Below are 25486 nucleotides of genomic sequence, written 5' to 3'. Positions count from 1 at the left end.
CCTTTCACAGATTAAAACTTAACCCCCCCCCAAAAAAAGACAGTCTTATTTAATTACACACCACAAATAAAGTACCTGCCTAAAAGTCAATACTAGAACTAAAAAGAAGAAATAAAAACGCTAAGAATGTGTTTTATCATTTTCTCTCACTTTCAGGAAGAACGATGTTGAAAATATGACACACAAGGTTGAGGAAGCATCTGATGTACAGGAGGTCACATCGGATTGCACTTGTGGAGGTTACAATGGGTTGTGGAATCACATACAATGACATGGACACCTAAGAAACTTTCCTCAAAAAATAAGAGGAAATAAAAACACTTATGGACATAGAATGAGACAAAACTGGATCAGAATTTATCTAGTTGGGTATTAAAATGCAGTTGTAGGAAAACCTTTGATCAAACAGTCACGACCTTTCAATTTTTTGAAAATCTAGTATTATTTTAGACTTTGGGATAAAATATTTAAATAGAGGAATTTTTGATTCTTATTCCTTTACTGACGTTCTGTCCTGTGTGTCTATTTCATAAGTGGAAATCACTTATGCCATAAAAGGTCCCCTTATACCCTAACCAATTCTCTTCTATACAACAGACGTCAGTTTCAAGTCTTCCACTCATCGATGAAAACTTTTTCTAAGGTAAAATATCGCTAAAAAGCCGTGTCCCTATCCGCATCATTTTTGAACAGTGAATCTATTTAAAAACTTCCTTAATTTCGGGTGGGCTCATTGACCACTCTAGCTCTGGTTCACGTGAAACGTTGAAGAAAGGGAAACGGCGAATGCGCGGACGGGTGTCGGCTCACAGTCCGTCTACCAGGGCCATCAGGCCGGCCTGCTGTTGCTCGGTGGGTGCGCGCCTGGACCTGCTGCCTACCTCCCCGGGAAACACCGCCGGTTCGTCATCCCAGACCCCGGGCCGGGGACCTCACGAGAAAACCCCGCTAAACAACCTCCACGCCTGTCCTCGGCCGGAAACAAACACCGCCTGTCCCTCGGCCGGAAACACCGGAAACGCTGCCTGTCCTCGGCCGGAAACACCGGAAACGCTGCCTGTCCCTCGGCCAGAAACACCGGAAACGCTGCCTGTCCTCGGTGGGAAACACCGGAAATGCTGCCTGTCCCTCAGCCGGAAACAAACACCGACTGTCCTCGGCCGGAAACACCAGAAACATCGCCTGTCCCTCGGCCGGAAACAAACAACACCGCCTGTCCTCGGCCGGAAACGCTGCCTAAACCTCCACGCCTGTCCCTCGGCCGGAAACACTGCCTGTCCTTAGGTGGAAACACTGTCTTTTCCTACCGGATATACCGCCTTGTAGCTTTTACCAGATGCGGCGCCTGTTCCTTGACCGGAAACACTGCCTGTTCTGCGGGCAACGCTGTTCTCACCCGGCTGGAACTAGGGAACTCTGTCCTTAGCCCCAAGCACTGCCCGCATCTCCCAGGGGACAGCTTTCCGGACCTCGGGGTGCGAGCCGGCGTGGCCGCGGGGTGGGCTGTGGTGCGAGCCGGCGTGGCCGCGGGGTGGGCTGTGGTGTGAGCCGGCGTGGCCACGGGGCGAGCTGTGGTGTGAGCTGTGGTGTGAGCTGTGGTGTGAGCCGGCGTGGCCGCGCGGCGAGCTGTGGTGTGAGCCGGCATGGCCGCGGGGTGGGCTGTGGTGTGAGCCGGCGTGGCCGCGGGGTGTGCTGTGGTGTGAGCCGGCGTGGCCGCGGGGTGGGCCAGCGTGGCCGCGGTGTGAGCTGTGGTGTGAGCTGTGGTGTGAACCGGCGTGGCTGCGGTGTGAGCTGTGGTGTGAGCTGTGGTGTGAGCTGTGGTGTGGGCCGGCGTGGCCGCAGTGTGAGCTGTGGTGTGAGCTGTGGTGCGAGCCGGCGTGGCCGCGGTGTGAGCTGTGGTGTGAGCCGGCATGGCCGCGGTGTGAGCTGTGGTGTGAGCCAGCGTGGCCGCGGGGCGAGCGCTGGTGCGAGGCCGTGGGGCAAAGCCCGTTCGTTCTCCTGGGACGGGGTGGTGATCCCAGGGCTCGGCCCGTGCCCTCTCGCCCGACTTCCCGGTCTGCAGTTCACAGGGCCAATGTTTAGAAAATATGAAAACCGCCTTAAAGAGTTACCCAGAATTCTTCCAGGCTGAAAACGGTGAAATCTTAGCACGATTTTTAAGTGTTTAGAAATCGGCGTATTTTGCCCCTGATTTCACCTGGCGTTTGCCATTTCTCTGAGTTGCTTAGGTTTTGGAAGCCACTCTTACTGTGTGGGGTTAGAATATGAATGTTACTGTACTGAACTGGTTTCTTTCATTTTTTTCTTGCTATTATAACCTTTGACAATATCCAGCCATGCATATGAGTTGTTCCTTCACTGATTACTTCTTAAACTTATATTTAATAGTAGTTACAAGAAAATGAGTCCTCTTTGATTATTTTTTGTTTTTTATTTTTGTGATACTAGACAGAACCCAGAGTATTATGCGTTATAGGCCATCGCTAAACTAGAGTCATACCTTCAGTCCCTTACTGGCAATCTAGGCAGACAGACTACCACAGAGCTGTGCCTGTAGGTGACCTGGCCTTTATATGTTACTCAACAGTGTATCTATGCCACTTTTATGGTGGCCCAGTGTGGTTCCAATACACACTCCCAAATTACCAACTTACTTGTCTTCAGTTCACCAATTCAGCTTATTTACTTCTTGTTGAAGCAATAGTATACCAATTGATGGGCTGTTGTTTAAGAGCATTATATTAGACAGGACAATGCTTCACAAATGCATGAAGCTCTAGCCTTTGCCTTGGTTCTACACTTGGCAGCAGAAGGCACCGTTTGAGTAGGTGTTGCATAATAGATAACACTTTTAGGTTAGAACCCGGCATGGGATGAGAACAATCCAAGGGAAAAAACCTTCAAGAAGAGAGGAAAACTATGAGCACCTTTGGAGATGGGAACTTCTGGGACTTTAAGGCTTAACAACCTTTCTATTCACCCTCTGGCAAGGCCAGAGAGCCACAGCTGGCAGGAGTCGATCCTGAGCCTTGGAAGGATGAGGACCAAATCAGAGGAATGAGCAGGGTTATGTGGCCATCAGGGATGGCAGTAAGGGTCATGGGTGCAGGAACAGATTACAGGACACTTCCTTAGTCAGTGGGCTTTTCAAGTGTCCAGTTCCTGCTTGGCAATTTGTCATTTTTATTTTTACTTTTTTTTTCTTTAAATCTTGACCACTTACATTACTGTAGATTTAAAGTTTAATCTTTTCTTTCATGCCAATGAGATATGGAGAACACTAAGTTGCTAGATTGACACTTCTCCTATAGGAGGTTATACTTGTTACCTAAGGTGAGCAACAGGGATGGAGAACAGGTAGGTACAAGGGGGAGATGACCCATGTCCTTGCCATAGGCCAAGTCCTGCCTAGAGAACCTAAGCTGTAGTAGGTGGAGCTCCTAGGCTTTTTATGAATAGCTGGAGGAGACTTGTTTCTATGTAGAGGCTTGCCCCCTTGGCTGACACACCAGCCAGAGGCACATAGGAGGATTGCCTGCCCATATGTAGTTGCTGTCCCCTCCTCTTTATTTGGTGCTGGATATATCTTTTCACTGCATCATCTTAGAGGGACCCTGAGTTATAAAGCCACAGAAACAATAAGGGTGTACCTTAGTTCTGAACATCAGGATGGAGGTGATATTTGTAGTTACCTGAATGTCTTATTAGTCTCAAGGGCCAAGAAGTTTCTCAAGATACCCAAACACAGCACTTGCTATGGAGGAAGTAGACTTGAACCTGCACCCATGTCTACAGGGCAGTCATCGTGAAAGGGACTCTACCTTTCACAACTGGCCAAATCAGATTGAAGGAAATGAGTAAATTCCTCTAGTTATAAACCCTGCTCACAATTTCCCACATCTCCTTTGGCTAAGGACTCTCCTTTAAACAGCCTGGGGAGTTGCGGGAGGGGGGGGGCGTTGTCCTCATGCTACCAATGATTGATGGACTGAGAAGTGGAGAAGTCCTATGAATTGTTTCGTATTCAGTGATATCTGCAAAATGACTGTGACAGTAAGTAGGAACCTGAGAGGCGTACAAGGGGTTCTTCAAGGTTCTCATCACAATGCATAGAAACATCAAAAGTCAGAGAGGGATTACCTTGGAATAGAGGAACTATAGCTATTTTTATTTTCTTTTATTTAAATATTTTTAATTTTCTATAAATATTTTAATTTGTTACCAAAGGAGAAAGGAAGTTTAATTATTTGCAAAAAAAATCCATGAAATACTAAATGAGGACATGAAGACATTTCTGCCTCTTGTATAGTGATTTTCTCTAAGTAACTTCTCCCAAAGAAATACCTTTAGCAGAAGCCAAATGCTGTACCTATGGGAAAGTATTCATCATCACTCTTTAGAGACAGCCTGTATGTCTTAGAGCTAGCACTGAGTTTTGGCTGTGGTGTGGCATCTACCTAACCAGATGTGGCCACTAGGATGATAGTTAGCATCTGTGTGCAGAGACAAAGACATTGTCATGAGACTAAGAAGGCAGAAGTACATTGGCTATCATAGATGTCATGAGATGTGTGTGAAGTCTCTGAGGAATGTAGATGTCTTCTTCTACTAATAACCATCTTCCCAAATTTGGAAAACTGGAGTTCAGTCCTGCTCCTCAGGCCTTTTCCACTTTAACATGCAGTACTAAGTGACTTCAGGTAAGTCATGAGCCCTTGCACTCTGAGTGTCTTGCCTGTCAAATGGCAGTGATGCCACCTACTTCCACCCACATCTTAGGGTGTATGAGGATAAAAGGTGATGACAGCTTTGATGACTTTTCATACATAAAACTTCCAGGCATGGGTAATGTGGCATTCATCATTCTTGCATTTTTAAAAAGAGCAGTGCCATCCATAAGTAGGTGATGTACCTTGCTCCAAACTGAGATAAAATTATATTGGGCTACTAACATTACTGATTTTTAAAACTTCTCTTTTATTTAGCATTCATAGAGTTATGAATTATCAGGGCTGCAAATCATATAACTGTTTCTAATTCTCTCAGTTCAAAAGTCACACTGAGCCACTGGAGACCTGGGAGTTACACTGACCTCCAGGCTTCCACATAATGTTGCATGAGAGAGGGCACAAGTCTCAATTTCTAATCTGGCCTGTCTTTCCTATGCGTAAAGCACATCTACCCTGTGGAGTGTCCCAAACACTCTCCATGCTCTGTGTCTGGGATGGATTCTGATGGAACTCCATGAATGACACACTTCTGTTGAGTACCTGAGGACTCGGTCTGAGGCCTGGTTGGACTTGGACACGTCACAGCTCTGGTGTTTCTCTTGGGCCTTTGCCAGTTTTTCTGCAGCAGCAATAGGGCATCCAGAGAGGCTGTGATAGAAAGAAGATGTAATTGAATGGTCACAAATGCCTTGCCATACACTGATGCACCCATCATGTTCTGTCCTTCAGTCAGCCAAGAAGACCCTGAGGTAGATGGCACTAAGGGAGTTTCCCAGCCTGGTTGGTGCTGTGTATTTCCTGGGCTCTGACACACAGCTCTGATGGCAACACCAGGCCTATCCAATGAGCATACCAAATTCACAGAAACAAATGAAACACAAGCTGGTTAAAATTTCAGGCAAAAATTCTAGAGTGTTGGCCATTTCTGGAGAACAGGCAGTGGCTGCTAGAGAAAGAGTTTTTGACAAACTCAAGAGTGGCAGTTAGCTGGCTGTACCAGAAGGTGTCACTCTGAGCTGATGCCACAAAGGCATCTACCTGCAAGGCTTCAGAGATTCTGACCTCAGCTCAGGAGGGAAGGAAAGAGAAAGCAGGTGCAATAGGACTGTGTCCCAGTGTGTTTAGTAACTAATTCAGGCGGTCAGTATGGCAGAGGAAGCAGAGAGGCTTCTTTGTTTCAGCTGCTTCCTCAGGGAATCTTGGTGTCTACATGCTGACTCTGTGTGTTCTAGATATGTGTGGGTATCCATCATGTGCACACATGTCCTGAAGCTGGAAGATGGCTCATTGCACAAGACTATGCAGGGACCTCCTGCTTCTCTGTCAGCTCCTGCAGATTTAGTACCAGAGAACCTCCACCAGGCCTAGAACTGTGGTCTGTTTTATTGTAAACTTAACACCAGTAACCAAGCTGCTTGTTGTGACTAACCAGTCAGACAAAAATTAAGAGAAATTTTACTTCATCTATTTAGGAAGAAACCTAAGCCATGTCAAGACAAACCTTAACAGAATCACATTCTGCTACTGCAAAAAAGAAGTGATCTGATAGCACCTGGATTTTCTGAGGATCTTGGCGTTTCTTATAATGTCTGAAAATGATGGAGAAGAAAGCTGGAACTTGTCCCCATACAGATTATGATTCTGACCACATATATTGTCGGCAGTGGTCCAGTTAAAGCCATTGACCTGGAGTACTGTCACCACTGGTGTACCTACCCCTACTAGAGCTTTGGGGCATCTGTTCGTATTTTAGTGGTGCCCATGATGTTGACAGGGGATTCATCAGAATTTCAAGAGCAGCCAAGTTAGTCATCTGGGTTAGCACTGCTGGGTTCTAGTTTATTGTTCTACATGGTACATGGAAGACAGTCTCCTCTATGTGGGAAGATGTTAGAACCTTGCTGGATCTCTTCTGGTCTCTGTCAATATAAGTGGCTATGGTGTCCATCTTAGATGCTGTACCAAGAAGAGTATCTTGTGAGGGAACAGTGTTTGTTTATACTAAGGAAGGCAACAACTGAAGAAATCTAATCTTCAAAAAAGGGCAACCAAGCATTTGACCTTCTTGTACATGGTGCGACTGACTTAAGGAGCAATGAGTAGATCCACCAGTTTCCTTGGAAAAAGAGGGATGCATATCAGTAAAGAGCTCCCATGGGGCAAGGATATGGATGGCTCCCTCTAGCATATACCCCAGCAGAGTGTGGCTTACCTTCTGTGCGAGTTCCTGTTGCTATTCACATGCCCTCGCCCTGTGCAGCCTGGAGTGGGACACTTGAGAACATTTTCATGCATGGCAAGAACTTGACAAAGGAGAGGCAAAGAAAACAGCCCAGCATTAAAAGAGAGAAATGATGAGAATACAATATGCAGTTGTTTTAACAGGCTAGATTAGTTTACAACAGACAGGCCTACAAACGTCTGTGATGTGCATGACCAGGAAATACATGTGGGAAGAGAAAGAAGGTTGTATGACTGTATTCAGGCATGCAAAGCAGGGTGCACTGGCAAGGAGCCATGGGGGTCAGACAGCGCTGAAACTGAATAGTCCCACATGGGACAGAAAAGCAGGGGCCACCCTAGTGTATTCCATGGGTAAGCACTGGATGCTGATCAGCCGTGTAACAGCACATAGCCTGGGCGTTTTAAAAACATGCCTGTGCTTTGGAAACACATGGGATCATCAAAGTCAGATGTGAGTGAGCAGAACTTTAAACCTTGTTTTTCAAATGAACCATGTTTGCTTATGAAATCAGTATCTTTTTGTGCTTCCAGTAGAATGAGCAGGAATAGTAAGATCTCTGCATTTTCACGACATGAAAGTAACAAATAGGAAGATGACAGAGATGGCCTTCAGGGCATGAAGACCCTGCCTGCTGGCATCCAGGGAAGCTGGTCCTTATCAATGGTTCCATCCTGTGTATCTGCTGAGGCTTGTGGGGTTAGGAGTTCTGGGGAAGTCAAGACAACTGACTCCAAAGATGCCTGCTGGCCACATGCTCTGCCTCTCTGAGCTCTGCAAACCCCAGTGGCCTCTGGCAGTCCTCCCTGCCTGCAAAGCCTGCCTAGGGTTGGTTTTCATGTGAGGTCTGCTCAGAGCCATGTCTGCTTACACCTGTCACTATTCACCATGACTTTCTTCCCCTGGAGCAGTCATTGTCTTGCTGGACCCTGTATACAGTTTCTATTTGCCCTTGTTGTATCCATCTTTACTGTTGGTGAGTTCTTTAAAAACAGCCTATTGCAGTTTTGTCCTTAAGTTCTCATAGCTCCTGCCTCCTCTTTAGATATTGCTAATGCTCAGTAAATATGGATCAAAGTGGAAAAGTCAGCATTCAGCCCATTTTTTGCAGGCTAGGAGATCCCTTTTCTGAGAAGTCCCTGTCTCAGAGGAGGATGTGCCCTTCTCTTTGAAGTCTGTAGTTTTGCTAGTCTTTTCACGAGCCTATTGCTCTGCTAGAATGACACATATTTCTCTTTATCTTAATATGTGTCTTTATTTCTCTTTATGCCAAATATTTCTGTTATCAAGTCTTCCCTGGAGAGAGCAAACACCTTTCAGGCTTGGCTGTGTGGCAGAGTTCAAGTGGCTGTTTCTGTATCCTGCTAAATGGAGACCCAGACGTTTTGTTCAGTCTATACCTGTAGTGGCATCTGCCTCTTCAGCCTGCAGGTTGTCTCTATGGACTCTGTCTCAAACATTTCTCCACTTTAGTTTGTAGTGCTATCCCTCACTACTTTCTTCCCCAGTCTTTCTCTGAAGCATCTACAGAAGCTTTCAAACAGGAGGTCCAGTGACCTCTATAGCCCTTCCTCCTAGGCTCCTTTTGAACCTCAGCCATAGACATCACAACACCTGGAACTTTTGAGAAATGCTATTTTACTGGATTTACTGACCCCCCCCCCCATTTCCTCCTTTACCTCACCTTTCTAAACAAGCCTATGTTTGGGTTCCTTTCTTTTCCTCCTACTTCATGCTTTCCCTGGTAACTCACTCCTGTTTGTACTAGTAATACTTACTCAAAAGGTGGCACCCACTCCACCTACTTTGGATACCCCCCCACACACACTACCCAACATACTGTAAATCTGTATTGTGAGTGGTGATAGCAACTCTGTCTGGGCTCACCTGGGGGGTCTCTATGGGCAGAACTGCCCTCTGCTGTCCAGTTAGTATGTTACAGCAGAAGAGCCCTTCACTGAATTCACTTGGGTGGAAATGGACAGGGAAGCCAGTCCAGAAAAACAAACAATGCTACCTACTGTGGAATACTTTATTTATTATTTACATTTATATTCTGTGGTATTATGAAGAAGTACTCATGAGGCAGTACTTAGAGTTCCTCTGTACCTTTGTGCCATGTGTACCCTTTATGAGACAGGGTCTTATATAGACCAGGCTGGTGTCAAACTCAACTTCCTTCTACTTCCCAAGTTCTGGGGTTACAGACATGCACCATACCTGGCTTTAGAAATGAATTTTTATGACACCTGTAAGACCAGCTCAGACCTGAGCCCTACTTACTGCCTGTTAAAGTAGATCCACATGTGGCCAAGCAGCAGGCCTAATCAATTTCCAGCTCAACAGAGCATAGCCCACACTTGAACCACATCTAGACATTTCCTGTAAAAATACAGTCAAGGAGAATTCTTATCCATTGAAAAGGATTAATCTTGAAGGTAAAAAAAAAAAAAACACAAAAAAACCTATGCCCTGGGGATAAATCCCATAAAGAAACTTCCTCCTAAAACATTAGCTCTCAGCCCTGGTGCCTCATTTTGTACTGAGAACCGGCAACATGCCTGATACCAGGAAGCAGGTTAGAGCTGAAACAGAAACACCAGGCCCAGGGTTTGGATTGGTGATGGGTTTGAGAGTTGGCATGGGTTTACAGCTGGTTTCAGGCCCATTAACACTTGCTCAGATGAACTTTAAAGAACTGAGCATCACCTATTGCCAGCCAGTGTGCTTCCCTTGAAAGAGAAAGAAGATGGAGTCAGATTCCCATGTTCTTCATCTGGTAATCAGGGCAGTGCTCCCTGAGGGGTTTATGGCATTGAATGGGCCAGTGCTTGCATTTGCCAGCCAAGCACCCACCACAGTGCTCACATGTGGAAGCCGCTGTCATCAACCATGCGTCTCCCTGTCATGTAACACACGGGATTGTAGACACACCTGGATTTGTTTATTTTTACAACTTTTTCATAATTGTCCTCAAGACAGTTACAGGAAACATAAGCATGTCATTTTAGTAGGCATTTGAGAACCTGGAGCCACAATACCATCTGAACATACTTCACCAGAGAATACTTAGCTTTCTGTGCTTCTACTGCTACACTGATACAAGAACTGCCTGCCCTCTGACAGGTTTGCTTTTCAAGGATTTCAAGGGTGCCCATGGTAACAGCATGGTGCTCAAAATGCGTTTGGATAAACACCTCCAGGCACCTTCCCCACTGAAAGCTGAAGGAGGGCACTGCATGCTGTAGGTTCATACTAGGCATCCACTACCTTACTCATCCCTGATACTGTAGTCTATGCTTTGGACAATTGATTCTCATTGATTTTACACAGTTGGTATATTTCTTGCCAAGAGAAAGGTAAACAAAAAAGGCTATGTATCATTTTATATCTAAAAGAAACACTGTTTTCACAGATTCATCTCATAGCCTTGGAACCTATCTTCTATAAAGAATGTGTAAAAGAAAACTCCATCAGATCCAAACCTGTTCATTTGGTATCTTTAGTGTGCAAATGCCAGGGCACCTGTGATATGAAACAGACTACAGAAAATGCAACAAAACTGTTCTAAATGCTGATTGGACAATATGCAATAGTTCAGGAATTTGGGCAGGAGTCCCAAGGCCTCTTTTTCCTGGGATTTCTAAGACCAGTGTGATTGGGTTACTTTAGAGGCTGGCTAGTTCAGTTCTGTAATGTGTGAGACCAAGTAGAGAAATTACCTGCCTGGGATAACAGAAGTAGAAATGAGGACCAGAGCCCAAGTGGGCCTGGGAGCCTATTCCAGGGAGACAACTTCCGGGTGAGCTACTCTTGGGAGCTGGTACCCAGAATATCCAGAGGATGTAGGGGGAAGCTTCCTGAGGTGCCCTCCAGGCTGAGGAAGGGTCTGGTCAGTGACAGCTTCACTGAGGTGCCATGAAGATGAGGTTGGGGGGGATGATTGACAGAGCCAGAGTGCTTGCACGCCCCGAGGAGCGGCGAGACACAACTTACTTTCTGGAGGGACCCTATCTTTGTGCGGGCATCCAGACAGACTGCGGTGATGCGGGTAAAGCCCAGTTACGTGGCCGGTTCCATCACACCCGGGGGTTGGACACTTGCTCTCTCTCTTTTCTGTTCTTGAGGGATCTAAAAGCGACAACAGGTGTCAAGAAAATGAATGTTTACCAGCTGCAGACTCATGCGGTTATCCAGCAACCTGAAGAGACCTTTGCTAAACAGAAAAATTAGGCAGGTGTCAGGGACAGGCTGGGACATTAGGCTTTTGCTTCATAGCTCTTTGGGTGTGGGTGATATTTTCAACCTTATACAATGTAATCAGGAATCATGAAGTATTTTTTAATCCAAAAATTAAAAAAAGCACCTATCTCTAATCTTAACTCTTGATTAATTGGTTTCCCGTGTGTTACATGATAAGCTGTGTTGCTCAAAGAAATCAATGTAAATAGTGATGAGACAGTGACCTTCTTAGAGAACAAAACTCCATATTATTTTCATTCAGCAATTTCTCCATATAATTCAGCCAGAGTGAGGTGCTGCTCAGAAATCCTTCACCTGATTCCCTCTTTGAAGAACTCTGGTCTCATACGCCATAAACTGCAGAATTTTCCTGCAGACTTTTCTCTCTGAGGTTAAACAACACTGCTTCTTAGCATAGCAATTCGGCACTTTTTTTTGGAAAATCAACTGAACTCTCAGAAGGCACTGTAAGCAAATGACAGAAAGGGTGGCGATCCCACCTGGCAGGGTGATGGGCAATCAAAAAACGCTTCAGAAGCCGCTGGAGCAACCATTTGTTTTGATTTCTTCGTCTGTGCTTGGAACCAGAGGAAGGCTCGTGTAATGCTGTGCATGCATACACACAGTAGGAGGTCAGGCTGATCTAGAGCGCTGCCAGCTCCTCTGCAGCGCCAGCCAAGAGCCAATCAGAGCAGACGTTTGGTCCAGAATTGGATGCTGGATGCCAGAGATGTAACGATATCCTAATAGAGTTTTTTTTTTTTTTTTTAACACCCAGATCAACCACAGTTCACCCTCATGCATTACATTCTTGAAAGTGTTTCTGAGGCCAGCTCAGGCTGAATTCTAAATCGTAGATTGTGACACACTGTGTTTTGGAACAAGTATTTGAAAACCAGTTGCTCAGATCACCAATAGTAGCTATTACATTTTGGTTCAGTGAATGCTACAGTTAAATTTTCATCAGGAGTTTAATTCTTTTATATGAATATCTCATTAATTGGGCCAATCATGCTTATTAGAAAATACATGCTTTACTTTTGGTTAAGAATTCATTTATATCAAGGAAAAATATCTTGACTTTGAATTTTACTTGCTTTGGTCTTTTGAGATAGAATGTCACCCTGTAATCCAAATTGGCATGGATCTCAACTATGTCACTCAGGTTGACTTTAAACTCAGGGTAATATTCTGTGCCTCAGTCTCTTAAATACTGAGATTACAAGCATGAACCACTCACTGTACCTGGCTTGATTTTGGAATTTTTGAACTCTTACAGACTTTCTTGTGTCACTTATGAGCATAAAATAGACAAATGACTCCCAGGATCTTACAAACGCTGCTATGTTGATGTGAAGGACATTCCCCTTTTCCTTTTCTGCTAACATATCATCTACCTAATGTTCCTGTCAGTTGCTAGAACAGCTCCAGCATCACTGGTGTGGAACAAAACACTGGGCATTGCCAACTGCTGTCCTGACCCTATACTTGCCTCATGGCCTCTGCCAACAAACCCAAGAGTAAGTCCTGGCATTTCAGCTTCTATAGATAAAAAGTAAAGCCTAGCATTTTGTTGCCTTTCGAGGGCATATAATTTCATTGTACTGAGAAAAGGTAATCCATGTCATTATGAAATAGTAACCACACAGTAACAGTTTCAAAGGACAGCATTGATAGTTTAAAATAATAAATTTAAGAGATTTTTAACTAGGTACAAATGACTTGTACAGGATTAAAAATATACAACGTACAATGGTTACTATTCACTTTTATCATAAAGTTACTGCTTCATCAGGACCCCAATATCTCCCACAAATAACAAGATTTCACAGACTTTGAAACAGTTTTGAAATTAAGTGATCTTTATATTTTAAAAAGTGGCTCAAAACTCTCGGGGTATGGAAACTAGAAGAGCATAGTCTGCTCTTGATGCATGACGGAGATGGGGCCTGCCACGGCCTTCACTATCACTTTCCTTTGCTTCCTTATTTCTTGCAATCCCAATTCATCTTTCAAACAAACAGGAAAGAATAGAGCAGACAAAAAGACCAGGCAACCTAACCAGAAACCTTGAAATAACAGAAACAAAAAGTGTGCTGAATTCCACGTATTCCCCTTCCGCCCATGGGTCAGAGAAAGGGGGCTGTGTGGAAGTCAAAGGAGTTATTTTATATTCACTTAATACTTTGAAGTGTTACTCATTAGTACTTTAATGAGGTACTTTCAGTTAAGATGTATGGTATGAGAATAGGTATCTGTGGTCTCTATCATTACAGAAGGAAGAGAGAAGCCACAATGCACCATGTTGATGTGACAGGCAGCTTCAGGTATGTTGGTGAGATATGGTCCCATAACTTTAGTTCTTTTATAAAGGGCTTTAATCTCTTTGCTCCATTTTTTTGGAGTGTGTGTGTGTGTGTGTGTGTGTGTGTGTGTGTGTGTGTGTTAGCTTGGCTTTGGCTCAGAATGAAACTATAGTTATAGTCAAGGAAACATGGAAACTGTTGCTGGAAAACACTGATAACTTTGGTCAGAAGTAAACCTGGGAAGCTAGAGAAGTGGTGACCAATGCCTTCTATCTCATGAGAAAATTCAGGTTCCCAGTCTTCCTTTTCTCATGATAAAAATGTACTTCCCTGTCCTTATGTAGGGGAAGAAGCGCACAGGGCAAATTCCATGTTTTTGCATAAAACTAAAGCAATATAACAACAAAGCAAAAAGAGTTGTGTGTTTGGCGAACTACACAAACCAAAGAAGCCATGGTGATGCAGAGACTCTGTTGAGTAATTTGCCTCCACACATGGTCACTCACTATGCTTCTTAAGACCAGAGTTCTGTCCTGGGAACTACTACTTAGAATTCTAAAACATGAGCCTAAAATATATCTGAACAACAAAATATCTAGTCATATGGGAAGGCGTGAATTTCTTAAAATTGATTTTTATCATTCTCAAAATCCAACTAGAAATCTCTTAACTATCAGTTCATCACATCTTGTTCAAATGCTAGTTTCATCATTTAAGACACATATTCAGTGTTCCATAGTGTTTCAAGGAAAGCCTGAAGCTCAATGGCACCAGAATCTGTATCCTTTAGAAAGTCATGCGTTCTTGTTTGCACTCCTCTGGTGGAATGTGCAACTGAATGGAAAGCCTATATCTACCCAGGCAATAGTCAACCAGTAACACTCAGCGCTCTGTCTGGCTAAGGCTTCTACCAGCTTGGACTTGGTCATTGCAATGTCCAGCTGGTCACAGAGCTAAGAGCACACATCGAAAGGGGAGTACACACCTGTGCCATGATAGGGGAAGATACAATTTTTCTGATTGTTCTTAAGTTTGTTCAGCAACTGATTTTCAAACTAAATTTCTGAATCTCATGATCAGATTCATAGTGAGGAAACTGAGTATTTGTAATGTACAGAACAAAATGAAAAGCAGAAAAAGGAACATTTTGGTGATAATACAGAAAAGATTTAAGGAACTACCAATTTCATTTTTGAGATAGTTTCTTTCATAGTTCTGAGTCTTGTGAAGAATCAACCATACTGAAGTGCTTACTATGTGAAGCTGAATCAAGACTTTTACCAATTGCAGATGGATACAGATGCTACTATGAACATGAAGCCGCTCCGTCAGGTTAGCTCAGTTACATATATAGATAGATGCAAATATGTACTCACTTATTTCATAAAATAAAATTCAGTTAAACTGTCATATTGGATAGTTTTGAGATTAAAAAAAAATACACAGTATTTGAAAAAAGAGCCACAACTGTTTCCACAATGTAATGGAGCTAGTAAGGGGAATGAATATTCTAGAGAAATTGCTATTGGTTTCAGCTGTGACTAATCCGTGACTTGCATGGCAAGTAGTTTCCTTAGCTAACTATCATAGATAATTAATGTGCAGTCACTGTCCTTATCTTATGTCATCGGTCATTGTGTTGCTGTTCAGCTCCTTTTGGGTATTTTCTACAGGGCCAGTTTCATCAATAACTGTCACTAGGTGATAATTTTATAAATCATGAAGCCATCTACTCAATCCAATTTATGAAGAAAGTGCCTCATCTCTGATTGACTGATTGTTGCCTAAACCCTTGCCACTGTTGAGCATAGATCATGGTAACAGCATAGACTGGTCTTTATGGTCTCTATCATAGGTGTGTTGTGCACTAGCCCTGTCTTCTCCAGGATGCACTCTCCCACTGTCATCTCATCCACCTGGTCTAATGACAATGCATTTAGTTGTTTTATGCATTTCTCAGACAAATATTTTATTTGTTCTATAGACAAAGTATCACATGATAAAATTCTAGAATAATCTCTAAAAATGTACATTAGACATAAAATTTGTAGTGATTTATAGTACAACAGACTATCATTAGAATCTCTCACTTAGCTCACATTTGCCTGAACCAACTTACGTTAGGTAGAAATATTACCTTTACCATAGTATGGCTTTTTGACATGGCTGTCACTGGATTTGGATTTTCTGTCTTCACCAGCCAGCTGTCTTGGAGACTGGTCCTCATAGGATCTCAGATTATCCCTTCTCCCAGCGTCCATGGCCATCTTCTCCCTCATGGCCTTGGCTCTCTCTGTCTCCAAAGCAATGGCTTTCTCTAGCAGAGTCAGGTTGCCCTTGGTCATGTCAAATACCTCCTCAGACCTGTCTGAGTTCACTGAGGTGGTGTCATCATCCCTCTCATGACACCCATCCTCCTTGGCACAGCTGGAGAACGTTCTAGACCTGGGGCTTAGCTGCTCCTCCAGCCGCATAAGGTTCATCATATCTGAGTAGCTCCTGTCTGGTGTCCTCCCAGGGAAGTCATCCTCTTGCCGGACATGTTGGCGCACACTCATGTTGGGTGGCTGACTCCTGTCCTGTGGGTTGGTCTCGCTGAGTTTCCTGGCCAGGTCAAAACACTGGTTCCTCAGACACTCTAGACTACTCAGACACACTTCCTCATCACTCTCCTCCACCATCTTCTCCATGAGTCCATTGTTCATGGGCTTCCCTAGCATGACGTAGTTCATATTTCTACTGTCTTGTTGTGACATTCCCTCAGCATAACTTCTGTCACTGATGTTCTCTGATAGCACAACACCATGTCCTTGTGCTAACAGCTTAAGGGAGTCCACTGTTTCTCTAACAACATCACTGTCTAAATCTAGACTCAGTTCACTTTTCCGACCGAGGTTTTCATTCTTGTCACTATCGTCCTCCAAGCTATTGGAGGTATTGCTGTTCATTTCTGACTCGGTCCTGGCTCGGTAGGCTGCATCCTCAGCAATTTTGCCAAGATTTAATAGTGACTTGGCTACTAGTTCATCATAGTTATCATACTCATCATTGTTGTTATCATCCTTTTCTGTGTCCTGCATTATTCGAGTACAACTCATTTGATGGTCTTCTGCAAAAAAAAAAAAAGAAGACAAAAAGGAAGAGAGAAAGTGGCTAGACTGTGAAGATTATTGCTACAGCATGGACAGCAAGCTCACAGCAAGTCAAATTCTGCTTTGTCTAGAAAGGAATCTTACAAGACATCTGCTGCTGGGTAGAAAATATAAACATAAAGCAAATGAATCATATTAAAGAGCAGAAGGCCACTTAAGATATCCACAGAGAGCTATAAACTCTGTTAGTTTTAAAATCAGCTACTAAATACAATAAATATAATATCAAAATATTCATTTTTGTTTTTTGATATTCTAATTTACCACCTTCATTGAAGGCTGCATTCACAGCCAAAAGTTGGCCTATCAATTACATCTCTTTCTAAAAATTCTTGAACATTCCTTTTTGCTAACACTTAGAGGTTCTCTGTAACCCCCTCTAAGTTGTTTGCTTCCCATCATATTAAGGCAACATACAAGACAACCTCAGATTTCTGAAGTCACATAGGAAGGACTCCCTGTTAGGAAGTTCCTGGTCATAAGGACACTGAATTGAGAAGTATGAATGTGACAGTTTCTTGTCAACATATCAAGGCCCACAGTGAAGTGGTAGGAGTGCCACAGGGAATGTGAGGAAGGAAGAGGACAAAGGCTTCCTCTAAAGACAAGTTAGGCATGTACTGTGACCACATGTCACTGGATCAGATGGGATTTATTAACTGTCACACTCACAATCTATCATTTAATTTGACCTATGGTGGTAATATATTCATCCATCTCATCAGCCTGAAGAAACTTCAGTAAGATGTACTCAACCTCAAAAGACTTAGAGAAAATCTTTTTAAAAGTCCATGTTAAGTATGACGTAAACCCCTCTATTTCATCAGAAACCCATTTGGCTTTCACTTAGAGAGCAGTTTGGATTTGAATCTCTATTCACAACTCTACACAATTGCTGTCATCTGCATTGCGAAACATAGATAATAATAAATGAGTTTTCAAATGCATTCCCCTTTGGTTGGATGGTTAACGGATGCCATTTCACATCTGTCCTTTGTTTTCATGATTCAAATGCCAGAGAACTTTCAGAGTTTGATAATGATTTGGAGGAATGAGGCATATCGACTAGCTGCAAACACCAGCTGACTAAAGCTGAGATACTGAACCTCTGGTGCTTTCGTTATGGATTTTATGCAGAAAAGGTTTATGTTAGCAAAAAGAGATTTGGAGCTCAATATAGCAATAACTGAAAATAACATCCCACCTGGAGTCAACAGATATTTAGGATCTGACCCACTCTCCAAACATCAGCATGTGTTAGTTAGAGGGCAACACTTGCTGCGTGAACCAGATTTTGTCTCTCTCTGAACACAAACCTCCTCATTTCACCACACTCTGCCTGAACCATTCCCCTTATCATAAGGATAAAATTGTCATCAAAGAGCAGCAAAAAGAAAGAAGCTAAACTACTAAACATAATCACAAGTGTGGTAAGGCTAATCCCAGATGCACACCTTCCCATTGGCTGGCAGCACAGCTTTTGAGGGCTAAGTACATCTTGTTCTCATGACTCTTTGGAAATGTGATTTTTATATTTCCCCCTTGATTTATACTTTGTTATGTTCATGGGCTACAACTAGATCATCCTTGGGCATGATAAAGCTGCTCTACCCATACACAGCAACCTGACGTTTGGGTAATTGTCACTATTATCTATAGAGTACCAACCCAATGAATTTGTAAGCCATGATTTGGAAATGGACAATATGTCTCATGAGTTGAAACATTAAAAATCTTAAAAGTTATACTTTATGTGCATGTCTTTGACTACATGTAGATACATGTGCCACAGTATATATGTGAAGGTCTGAGGAAAGTTTGAAGAAGTCTTCTCTTTCCCCCATGTGGAAATTCAGCCGGTAAAGGCCCTATCATGCAAGTACAAGTATCTGAATTTGATTCCCAACCTCATGTAAAAGCCAAGTGTGGTGACATGCCTGTAATCCCAGTACCTGAGGAAGTAGGCAGGAGAATCCCTGGGGCTTGCTGGACAGCCAGCTTAGCCTAATCAGTGACCCCCAAGTTCAGTGAAAGACCCTATCTTAAAAAATAAGGTGGAGAGTGGTAGAGAAAGATACCTTATGTTATCCTCTGGCTGCCATATGTACCTTCCGTGTTCATGTATATCTGCACATACATGTGTATCCACACAGACACACACAAGGAGGAGGAAGTCATTGAATGTAATAACCAGGAAAAAATCCCACCTAATCCCTGATTCTGTATCTAAGCTCAAAAATGAATTCTGCTCTGGAAAAGGACAAGGCTCTCATGAGCTTTTCCCAGGAAATGTGGCAGATGTAATGCTGTTGATTCTCCATTTACTCATCTCAGGATTGTCCTCAGTTGTTTGTTTGTTTTGTTTATTTGTTTTACCTGTCCTGCTTTCCACATGACATGCTAAGGAGTACATCTCACCCCCTTATGACCAATCTGTGTCACCTTTTCCCAAGAAGATGAGAAAAGTGGATAAGCTGCTCCACACAGTATCCCAGCCATGCTATCCCTTGAAACTGAGGAACTGAAGACAGCATTGGTCTCTTCCCTGCCTGAGTGCCAGAAAAGTGACAGGCATTCTCCAGCCTGTGCGGCATGCCTGCTTCTCACAGGGAAGTGAGCTGGGAGAACACTACAGATGCTCTGGTGGCCGTGTGAGGCAGATATGAAATTGCAAGTTACGCAACTGGTCCCATCACTCTTTTGCTACTTAGTGATTTTGAGAGGACAGTGACCTTTCAAGAGTCATAATGAGCTCATCTGTAAGGCAGGGATAATTATCTGCCTGGCCTTTCCTGGCAGGTTCCTACAAACCCTAGAGTGAGGTACACAGACTGTGGATTTCAAATGCCTGGCATGGGTGGTATGTTTTCCCAGTACTTTCTCTTCCCTCATAGATGCCTGGAGAAACTCGCCTCTTCAAGGATGACATCTGGAAATGGGCAGTAGGGAATGCATATGAAGACAGGGCCTGCTGCTTTTTTTTCCCATTTCTTTAAGTTAATAATGCTCAGTGTCATTTAAGGCCTCATGAGTGACAGCAGCAAATACGGATATGGCTGAGAAAATGACATTTAGGGCCAAAATCCTCACAGGTGAATAGAATTCCCCAAGTTACCAGTGTTTAACTATTTCAAGGCATCCCCTAAAGCCAGCTCCTAATTATGTGGACTAATGGAGGGAAACCGGCTCCAAGTCATCAGCAAACAGATTCTAAAGACATGCTGTGTCTCAGTCTTGCCTAGAATGTCATGGTGAGCATTTAGAATTCAATGTCTGGTTTTCCATATTCAGACAATTTACCACCTAGTCGTGTTTCTGCTGAGGCTAGCATTGAAAAGACTCCATCATAGCTATGGGTTTTGGAAAATGGTCTAGAATTTTCTATACCAGTCAGGGACTAGAAATGTGATGTAAATATTCCAGCTCACAAAACTTTCAGAAGGCAGTATTTCTTGTTTCTGTCTAGTGATTAATGCTCTCTGAAAGAAGAAGGATGTATTTGTGATGAACAAAGCATTTTTTCCAGAAAATAAATGCACATGTTTATGTTATAAACAGTAGGAACACGAATACCAGGCTGCGTAGAGAAGATAGAATACTGTGTTCCCTCTGTAGTACTGTGTTTGGCATTTGTCATCTCACAGAGCCCCAGGGCCAGGCTGAGACCAGAGACCACCTCTCAACCTGTCCAGGCCCTGGTATTCCCTGCTGAATCCCAGAGTTTTCATGTGGGGATGGAAATCAGAGAAGTTTGGGTTGATCCACTTCCAAAGGATGGAAATAAGCCTAAAGGTAGAGGTGCTTTTGTGGCTGAGTCCAGGAGATCTGCCCACAAGATTATTAGGCGGCAACCAACCTCATTGTTAACTGCTGTTATACAAGTGATTTTGATTCCTGTGAAGGCTTTATAAATGTTGTTGCCATAACTCACCTCCTCTGAGTCTGACCACTAGGAAGATTTTATGCTACACAGACAGAATCACATAGTTGGGAGGTTTTCCTAGAATGGCTGGAACTTCATACACTGGTTTTGCTGTAGTTTGTCTCTAAAAAGCATGCCTGAGATATAACTTTTTTGATAATCACATCTTATGCTCAGTAAAGAGCTTTCTCACTCTCTCTCTCTGTCTCGCTCTGTCTCTGTCTCGCTCTGTGTCTCTCTCTCTGTCTCGCTCTGTCTCTGTCTCGCTCTGTCTCTCTCTCTGTCTCTGTCTCTCTCTCTCTGTCTCTCTCTCTCTCTCTCTCTCTCTCTCTCTCTCTCTCTCTCTCTGTAGTCAATAGAATTCAGAAGAATACAAAGCCCTGTCTTATGGTGGTAGAGATCTGTTTGTCCTTCTTGATCCTTGTAGAGACCCTAAGAAAGATTCTTCAGTGGCTACTACTTCTGAAAGGCAGCCACAAGTCACATGTGTTCAAGTGACAGAACTGAGAGACCATACTGGGATGCTGTGCATGATTGCTTTCCCAGTCTTCTGCACTGCTTGTTTCCATAGCAACCAAACTGCAGTCTTCTTGGAAGAGGAACCCAGTGGGCTTGGTGTAGACTAGCAGCTAGATACCCAGATCCTTCTCATCAGATGAGGCAGATTTCTGCTGTATGTCCCCCAACCACAGGTGACTACTGTTATTCTCAGCATCTGTCTTCTGGCATTCTCTCTCTTTGATACTCCTCTCTAGCCTATCATGAATTGGGGACAGATTTCAATTACTAGCCTTTGAGACTTGTGCTGAGGTTGTCAGCTAAGCTAGCCTGCCACCGGCCAGTGTCTTGACTAATGCAATTTAGATCCATTCTGGTTTGAAAAGGTGTATTATTTTTCTCATTTCTGTGACCAAATACTGGATGGAATCAAGGTGAGGAAAGAAGATTAATTTTGACTTCATAATTAAGGTGATGCAGTATTTTGTGCAAGAGAAGGCTGGTAGAGTCCATAGTGGTGAAAGCATGCAGATAGGATCTTTCACAAATTAGGAAGCAAAGAACAAAGCATGTTGGCACTCACCTGGATTTTCATTTGCTTGTTTTCCTTTGTTAATTTAGTCCAGGACCTAGCCTATGAGATGTACCCAGCCCCACATTCATGGTAGGTTGGTAGGTCTTCCCTCCTTTTTTTTTTTTTTTTTTTTTTAAACATCTCTGAAAACTCTCAAAGACAGACCCAGATTCTGCCTCCTAGGAAATTCTAAAATGAAAATGAAGAGTAGCCATCACCAGAGATTAGAAAATTAGATAAGGCCTACATACACTCTGGATGGATAGTCAAGACAGCCCTGGGCTAACCAAGCGAGATAGGAAAGCAAGTGAAATGCACTTAAAGAGGCTAACAGAGGGCAGATCCTGACTGCCCATAGTTCTGCTAACAATAATCTTAAGAGCTCATGAAACACATGTGTGTGCACGCAAACACACACACATCACTTCTTCAGACAAGGATCACCATGCATCTCCTCTCTGGCCTTCTTCCTTCTGCTACTTTGTCACACTGTGCAGCGCATGTGGCATCTCCTTGGATGGTAGGAGAAAACCTGTCCTCTATCCTGCTGTTTTCAGAACCCCCAGACTTGAGTCAAGGGGACAGGGCCCACCTTCTTGGCATCCCTACAACAGAGGGCAGAATAAATTCTGGAAGCCATACTTCTCTGAACTCAGCCCCAGGATCTTAGCACCTTGCTTCCAAGTCCCCTTCCTCCTGGACAGATCAGCAGGTCTTTAGCTGAGCTAGACAACCCCTAGGGCACCTTTCCATATAAAAGTCCTCTAGATCAGCAAGGACGGTGGGAGTGGGATGGAGAGGCATGAACACATCATTATAGCCAGATGGTGCTAACTATGGCCACCATAGTCACAACTGTCCTGTTTCCTAATTACACCTTACTTAACAGTGTTCCTGTTTGCCTTGTTACTGGTGTTGAAAGAAGCATTTTATATTCATAGAAGGACTAACATCAAGATACTAAAATCCTTCTCACTGCTTGAGCATGGGGAAGTTCTCAAATCACATTTGGAGAAAGGCAGGTACCCTATTGGTCATCAGCATGCCCCCTGAGTGGCCAAGTGTCTCCATCTTCCTCCCAATTTTTCTATATCATCTCCAGATTTTTCATTATAGATATGTCGGTTACTTTTCAGTACTTGTAGATTGTCTGAGGTTTGCAGAACAGGATTATCTTAAACACTCACCCCCAAACTTGGGCTTTTCTACCACAACCCTTTCTCTATACCCACAAAGCCCCAAGTGGTAGTTTCTATCTGAACAATGCCCTTAAGAAGGCCCCATGGGCTTAATGGGTGCCAAGAAGAAGAGGTGCAAGTGCTTCAGGATGGGGGGCACCTGAAGCAGAGACCCATGGAAGGAAAAGAGACACCGGAGTTTTGTTTTCAGATAGTAAGAAAATGCACTTTCTCTTGAAAGTTGTTGAAAGTGAATGACTGATATTTGCATTTGATTTCCTCTAGTCAGTGAAGTTTATATGGCTAGGTGTGGGAGCCCATTTTCAGGTTTCCTAGTGGCTTTATCCAGCAGGTCTTCATAGAGAGGATGATTGGATCACGGGCCTGAGTGCAGGTGTCTGAGATGGTCTGCACTTAGCTGTGCTCAGGGGAGGTCTTTTGCCCCACCCTTTGGCATTTCTGTAAATACCTTAGGGCAGAGACAGTTGAGGCCTGTAGAACAGGTTCCGGCCCTCTCAAGGCTACCTGAATTGCCTATCTGTTTCTTCCCCCTCTAATCCTTCTATTTCCTGCTGCTTCTACTCAAGAGCACTCTGGAGAAATGTGGGGGTGGTGGGTAGCCCTCCCCCCCATTAGGTGGGACTTTTAAGAAACAAATGTAAATAGAACCTTTTTGTAGTGATTCCTCCTCATAAATTAACTGTGTGGATAAATGGGGATAAGAGATGAGACATTTACAGATTCCTTTTTGGCTCCTTTCAAGGGTTTCAGAAGGTTACAGCACAATCCATCCTGTCTCTTACAATATCATTGAAGGGTAAGATGCCATCTGCTTCTGGGTCCCACTTTTGAAGCTTTTGCCTCTCAAGACTAAAATTTCTTAGGATACAGGTTGATCCTACTCAACAAGGACCACCTTCTATCACCTCAGGAGTCCCCCATCTCCACCTGTAGGAAAAGAGGAGTTGACAGAGGGACAAGCAGAAGATATCTGGGGACACTTCTAGGGATGGCAGCCCTGGAGCTGCCAGGAAAATCCTGAACACAGGTGCAGTTCCCATCTCCAGAGGTCCAGCTCCTTTGTATCTGCTCTACAGCCGCTTCTTCCCATGTTGCTGCTAAATCCTGGGACATGGTTTTGATGTGTCACACACAGTTGCTGCAAGTGAATTTCCAGCTTCTTTTCTGAAGGCTACTCTCATTTATTCTCAGTGCTACTAGTGTGTGCACATTGAAAACTTGAGCTGTTTTTCTGAAGATAAGCACACTCAGTATTTGCTGTTGTTTATTCCATGGCTGTGTGCACTTTGTTGTCAATCCAACCTTATAAATCAATCTGACTCATGGCATGGCCAATGCCTCTATTACTCCTGAACAAGGTCTGACATGATCTTGCATTTCTTACCAAATTAGTCCCGAGGGAACACAGACTGGGTCATAATTGCCTATTGTGATACCCTCCTTGGAGTGACACAACCCACTGAGTTACCTGCTCAGAAATCATCCTGGTTCCTGACACTGTCTTAAAGTTTATATTTTCCCCCTAAAGGAAGAAGAAGCTAGATGTTTCCCAAACTCCCCAAGATGCTAAGGTGCTAGCAGCTCAGTTGGTCATTGGAAGATACCTCTCACAGAAATAGTCTGACCCAGGAAACTGAGTTACAGAAAGTAATGGCTACCTAGGCTGACTAAAAGCAATACCTGTGGAGTTCTAGCAGCCATTCATCAACCCCAACTAAATCTGGCACTTCCAGGATTCCTCATTAAACAGAAACAGATAGAGCCCTTGGAAAAGGGCATCAGCTCAGACTTCTCACCAAATTGAAGATAAATGTTATGGTTGTCACATTTTACATAAGCCAATCCTGGTATACTGGATGGGGGATAACCCACATTAACACATATCTCTAAGTCACATTTAGAACTCAACAGTGAAACAAAAAGATCATATCCTTGTATTCATAGGAGTTATAGTTGGTGATAAATGCAGAAGAGATAGATAGAGTGTGAATATACACTGTGATGTCAGCTGCATGCTATGAAGAAAAACAAAGCTGGATGGGAATATAGGCAAGACAGGAAGCCAGAGCAGGAGGATGAGGCCAGTTCTTAAGAGGAAGGAGACCCTTGCCAGAGGCTAGGAGTATAAGCAGCAGTAAGTTCCAGTTTTACAAGGCTCCAGAAAAGCCAAGATCCCCATGGCCAATGTAGTATGTGAAGAAGTGGGCACAGAGGATGAGGACATGGCCAGAGCCTGTCCATACAATGTCAGGACATCCATCTTAGATGTCTTCTCCTGAAGTCTGGGAGGGTGGTTGTGTCTCATGAGTATTGGGAATACCAACCTGAAGTTAATCCCACTATCTAGCTTTGCTCTAGGAGGTGGTAATTTCCTAGGGCCCCCACTGTGGTTTCTGATAGCTCTCTGCAGTCCATACACCATTTTATGCCTTACAGATGAGGGAAATCATTCAACAAGAATTTCTAGTGCTTTAATTCAAGGTCATAAGACTGGCCATGCATCTTGTATCCTGAGTCATAGTGGTCTGGGTCCCAGACTTGCTAATGGCTGCTTCCTCTGACTTTTCCCAGGCTGACAAGTTTCTTCTGCAGAGCTTATGAACCATGGGAGGGAGGCAGGT

The 25486-nt window shown here is 43.6% G+C and overlaps 1 protein-coding gene across 18 annotated transcripts in view; it reads right to left on the bottom strand.

The window, feature by feature from the left end:
• The window catches only part of Myt1l (myelin transcription factor 1 like), a 409971-nt gene that overhangs the window by 81271 nt on the left and 303214 nt on the right, over positions 1-25486 (bottom strand). For 9 of the 18 annotated variants that reach the window (XM_076559626.1, XM_076559627.1, XM_016008078.3 and 6 more), the window contains exons 10-13: positions 15658-16629; positions 10969-11103; positions 6943-7033; positions 5271-5378 (exon numbers count right to left, since the gene is read on the bottom strand). In XM_076559626.1, the coding sequence (XP_076415741.1) occupies positions 5271-5378; positions 6943-7033; positions 10969-11103; positions 15658-16629 (1306 nt within the window). The remainder of the gene's footprint in view (positions 1-5270; positions 5379-6942; positions 7034-10968; positions 11104-15657; positions 16630-25486) is intronic. The other 9 variants (XM_042267405.2, XM_006989786.4, XM_042267406.2 and 6 more) reach the window with 2 other exon arrangements.

The sequence above is a fragment of the Peromyscus maniculatus genome, chromosome 22, assembly GCF_049852395.1.
Source record: "Peromyscus maniculatus bairdii isolate BWxNUB_F1_BW_parent chromosome 22, HU_Pman_BW_mat_3.1, whole genome shotgun sequence".
Lineage (NCBI taxonomy): Eukaryota > Metazoa > Chordata > Mammalia > Rodentia > Cricetidae > Peromyscus > Peromyscus maniculatus.
Note: the sequence above shows the minus strand (reverse complement) of the source record. Positions and strands in the feature narration are given on the sequence as shown.